Here is a 4993-nt window from a genome sequence, read left to right as displayed (position 1 = left end):
GCAGCCAACGTCACCACAACGGCGGTCGCGATCGACATCTCCGAAGCGTTTTGCTTCGCCCAGTCGGTACTCTTCCTCTGGGCAATTCAGAGGCACGTCCCCTCACCGGGAAAACTCGAGAGAGACGAGGAAGACGCTTAGCCACGTGCCAAGACATTCGGCCACTTGGTGGCGCCAGAAGATGGTCAGTGGTGTGGCATTCTGAAAAGCTTCTGCGGCGATACTTTGGACCTTATGAGGTGCTCCGCCGCCTCAGCGCGGTGAACTACGAGGTGCTACCACAAGGCACTGTACGCTCCTCTCGGCAGCCGAAATCTGAAATAGTTCACGTTGCAAGAATGAAGCCATACTACAATCGTTAAACCATTTCAGGGTCCAAACCAGAGCCAGAGACTTTCCCCTATAACTTGCCCCGCTTTTCGACTATGCCCCTACGCTTGCGGCATCGGGTCGATGCCCCTTCGAAGGGGGGCAATGCCACACCACTGACCATCTTCTGGCGCCACCAAGTGGCCGAATGTCTTGGCACGTGGCTAAGCGTCTTCCTCGTCTCTCTCGAGTTTTCGCTTGATTAAAAAGGGCCAGCTCGGTTGTTGTGCTGCTTGCTACGTGTGTTGGTGACAATATATATAGTGGCTGCACAGCAACCATAGTTCTGCATAAAGAAAGTAACAAAATTCCTATAAAGAAAGGTGTTAGGCAAGGAGACACAATCTCTCCAGTACTATTCATGGCTTGTTTAGAGGAAGTATTCAGAGACTTGGAATGGGAGCAGTTAGGGATAAGGGTAGATGGTGAATACCTGAGTAATCTGCGATTTGCTGATGACATTGCCTTGCTAAGCAACTCGGGAGATGAACTGCAAATAATGATTGATGACCTAGACAGGAAAAGTAGAAAGGTAGGCTTGAAAATCAATATGCAGAAGACTAAGGTAATGTTCAACAGCCTCGGGAAGGAACAGCAGTTTGCAGTAGGTAGCGAAATACTGGAAGTAGTGGACGAATATGTCTACTTAGGACAGGTAGTAACCGCAGATCCGGACCATGAAAAGGAAATAACAAGAAGAATAAGATTGGGATGGAGCGCATTTGGCAAGCACTCGCAGATTATGACTAGCAGCTTACCGGTATCGCTCAAGAGGAAAGTATACAACAGTTGCATCTTGCCTGTACTCACCTATGGGGCTGAAACGTGGAGGCTAACCAAGAGAGTTCTACTTAAGTTGAAAACAACCCAGAGGCTATGGAACGGAAAATGGTAGGGGTAACATTAAGAGATATAAAGCGTACAGAGTGGGTCAGAGAAATAACTCAAGTTACCGACATTCTAGTAGATTAAGAAGAAGAAATGGACATGGGCAGGACATGTAGTGCGAAGAGAGAATAACCGATGGTCGCTGAGGGTAACAAACTGGATTCCAAGGGAAGGAAAGCGTAGCAGGGGGCGGCACAAAGTTAGGTGGGCGGATGAGATTAAGAAGTTCGCAGGGGTCAAGTGGATGCAGCTTGCACAGAACCGGGTTAAGTGGAGAAATATGGGAGAGGCCTTCGCCCTGCAGTGGGTATAATCAGGCTGATGACGATGATGATGATGATGATGATGATCCCATGTTTCATGGACTTCGCATTACTTTGTCGCAAGCGATGTCCATAATTTACGCGTCATGCATTTTGGTTGGCCGCTCGAGTTCACCGCTTCAGTATAGTATGTGTATGTGTATCAAGCCCGACTGCGCTGCCCTTGGGGAAGCTCAAGAAGAAAAAATCATTTTGCTGCTTTTTGAATGGGATCTTGGCATTGCCCGAGGTTGCACGAAGGCAGACGCAGGTAGCGTACATGTCAACGCCGCTAACTTTGGAGAGCTTATAGCGCCCGCCGACGCTATAAAGCGGAGGCGCTAAGATCAGTGTTTGGGGAAAATAAAGATGGACAACGCCTGCTCGGAGCGCAGGCACGGCACGGGCTGTTCAGAATGAGAAGCCTGCCACTCTGGTCATCTTTCTCTGGTGCTTCACCGCAACAGCGGTGACTCCGGCCTAAGAAATGACAGACCCCAGCAACCTACCACCCTCAGGGGATCTTCCACCTTACGCTACCTTGCGCCAACGGGGCGCCGCAGCTCTTCAGCTCCGCCTACCAGCATTCTGGCCCAAGTGTCCGCTGATCTGGTTCGCCCAAGTGGAAGCCATGTTCCATCTGCAACACATCACCTCGGAGGAATCTCGGTTTCGTCACTTACTTTCCAACCTGCCTCCTGAAGTGGCTCAAGAGGTGGCGGACATTATCGCTGGACCATTGGGCGATGCCCCATACCAGCAACTAAAGCAGGGCCTTCTGGACCGCAGCACGGCGTCCGAGAGTGCGCGCCTCCAGCAGCTGCTCACCTACGAAGAGCTTGGAGACCGCCGCCCCTCCCAGCTGCTCACTAGCATGCGACAGCTCCTGGGCGAAAGCAACGCCGACTCGAATGGCGCACTGTTGAGGCAGCTCTTCCTTCAGCACTCCACCCGATTCATCATGGCTGCTGCGGGGGACTTGACCCTTGACCGCCTCGCCCAGCTCGCTGATCGAGTCTACGGCGCGGCTTCTCCTTCCGTCGCTGCCCTCTCTTCTCCACCGGAGACCTACATCATTTCACGGTTAGAGACCCAGATCGATCAGCTGGCCGCTTCTATCGATGCCCTTCGGACGTCCTCTCATGCGCAGCATGGTTTCTCCTCAACACCTCGTCGCCGTTCGTCTTCGTCGAGCTGTCCGCAGTCGTCCAATCCTCGCAGTCCGCGTCTCTGCTGGTATCACCGAACTTTCCAGCACCGCGCCCGCCAATGCACTCCGCCATGCAACTGGTCGGGAAACGCGGAGCGAGATCATGCCCTGACGACGGCGTGTGACCTCCCTCTTCAACCTGGCCGCCTTTTCGTCGTCATGGACCGCATTTCTGGCCTGCGCTTCCTCGTCGACACAGGTGCCGAAGTCAGCGTACTGCCGTTCTTCAAGGCCGACCGTGCTTCCAAGTCACAGGGACCTATTCTCCGTGCGGCCAACCCAACCTCCATCGCAACGTATGGCCTTCTATCCCTCAGTCTGGACATTGACATGCGGCGCACATTTCGATAGGTCTTCATCGTCGCTAATGTACATCAACCCTTCCTCAGATCCGACTTCCTGACGCATTTTGATCTGGACGTCAGCATGCGTCGCCATCGTCTCATCAACAGTAACACTCGCATTTCCATCACCGCCATTATAGCGGCTGTCGCTTCCACTGGCACCCGAACTCTGATTCCGTCATGCCTGTACGCCCAAGTCCTCGCAGACTTCTCTGAGGTCACGAGGCCTTGTAATCTCCATCAGCCACCCAAGCTCGGTATAACCCACCACATTGTCACGCGTGGTGGGTTATTACCTGTCGCAGCTCGTCCGCGCGGCCTTTTCGGTGAGCGTCTGGCTATTGCAAAACGGGAATTCGACCACATGCTCCAGCTGGGTATTATTCGCCCTTAATACAGCGCTTGGGCTTCACCACTCCATCTGGTGCCCAAGGAAGAACCGGGTGACTGGCGTCCTTGCGGTGACTACCGGGCTCTCAACGCTCACACGGTCCATGACAGCTATCGCCTTCCACACATCCAAGACTTCACTGGACATCTGGAAGGCTGCAAGATCTTTAGTAAAGTAGACATTTTCAAGGCGTACGCCAAATCCCTGTTGAGCCGGCCGATATTTCGAAGACGGCCATCACTACACCCTTCAGACTGTCGCAACAAGCTCTGCAGCACCTTACTTAAGGTACAGCTGTCCATACCATTACCGCGCATCTTGACATTTGCGACCTTGCCTGAAAGTGCTTCCTCTGTCTCCTTCCCAACAGAGGGATGCGTCGTCGGTTGTACGCACTGCTTTAAATCTCTCTGCAGGGAAGACAGACGGACTGATAGCACTGCTCGCAGAATTTGCGCACTGCTTTGCCGCAGCACTCGCGGTCCAGAAGACAACGATCGCCAAACATAATTAGTAACTAGGAGGCTTTTCACCCTATTCGACTGTCGGTATACGTAGTTTTTAGTTTTTCAAATATTGTGATGCGACCCATAACTGAGTGCGCGAAACGTGGGCTGTTCAGGTGCCGCTAGTGGAAAAAAGGCCGCACGTTTTGTGCTTGTTCATTACAGGCGCCTCAACAGTCCCGCCAAGAAGGACATATATCCGGTTTCGCGCACAGATTACGAGCTTCGTATTATTATAGCGCTTGATCACGCTCATTACATTTCATTTATCGATCTCAGTCTTGGTAAATGGCATTAAGAATTCGATGAAACCAAATGAGACAAGATCACCATTATCACCTCAGATATCCTATGCTTCGGTTCTGTGATAGCCAACCACCATTTAAACCCTTTAGAGACACAGCGCTGGCCAGCTTATGAGGCAAGCAGACCGGGTGTACACAGAGAGGGCGATGATGTTTGGGCCCACTCGTCAACCACATCACCGGTTTTAAATCAGCCCTATGGGCAATCAGGCGCGCAGGCATCAATCTTAAGCCGACAAATTGAAAGTTTTTTACGACCCAATGAAATACCTAGCATGCAGTAACGAAAGCGTCCATTTATATCTCAGTAAAACAGCCGCTGTAACCTCTTTCCCACGTCATCTAAGAAGCACACACCGTTCCTCGGGTTTTGGGCTGGTGTGTCTGCTCTATGCCCTTTGTTCATACTTCCTTTTATGACGCTTCGCCACCTACTTACCTCACCAAGAAGAACATCGCGTTCCAGCACTCCCACAAACATCGACGTGCCTTCGACCATCTGAAGAAGAATAGCCTCCAGATCTCCCCTGCAGTCATTTACTTAAAGCTGGAAGCCGACAATTACGTGCGCAGGTAAACATCCAACGTGGGCATTTTAGCTGCTCAGTTAGAACTAAAACAGTACCAAGCGTGTCATCGTGTACATTTGGCATTACCAAAATCCGAGAGTAACTGTAT

The 4993-nt window shown here is 51.7% G+C and overlaps 1 protein-coding gene across 1 annotated transcript; it reads left to right on the top strand.

Annotated features, from left to right (window-relative positions):
* The first annotated feature begins 2520 nt into the window (after window positions 1-2520).
* Window positions 2521-3120, top strand: LOC146177153 (uncharacterized). The gene has a single exon (XM_084581471.1). The coding sequence runs from the start codon at window positions 2521-2523 to the stop codon at window positions 3118-3120; it is 600 nt and encodes a 199-aa protein (XP_084437597.1).
* The last annotated feature ends 1873 nt before the right edge of the window (window positions 3121-4993 follow it).

The sequence above is a fragment of the Amblyomma maculatum genome, chromosome 10, assembly GCF_055883805.1.
Source record: "Amblyomma maculatum isolate TAMU_Amacu chromosome 10, ASM5588380v1, whole genome shotgun sequence".
NCBI classification, from domain to species: domain Eukaryota; kingdom Metazoa; phylum Arthropoda; class Arachnida; order Ixodida; family Ixodidae; genus Amblyomma; species Amblyomma maculatum.
The sequence above is the reverse complement of the archived record's forward strand: the minus strand, read 5'-3'. Positions and strand labels throughout refer to the sequence as shown.

What these genes read in the sequence shown, in the direction of transcription:
- LOC146177153 (XM_084581471.1), top strand. Translation starts at nt 2,521, where the DNA reads ATGGCTGCTGCGGGGGACTTGACCCTTGACCGCCTCGCCCAGCTCGCT.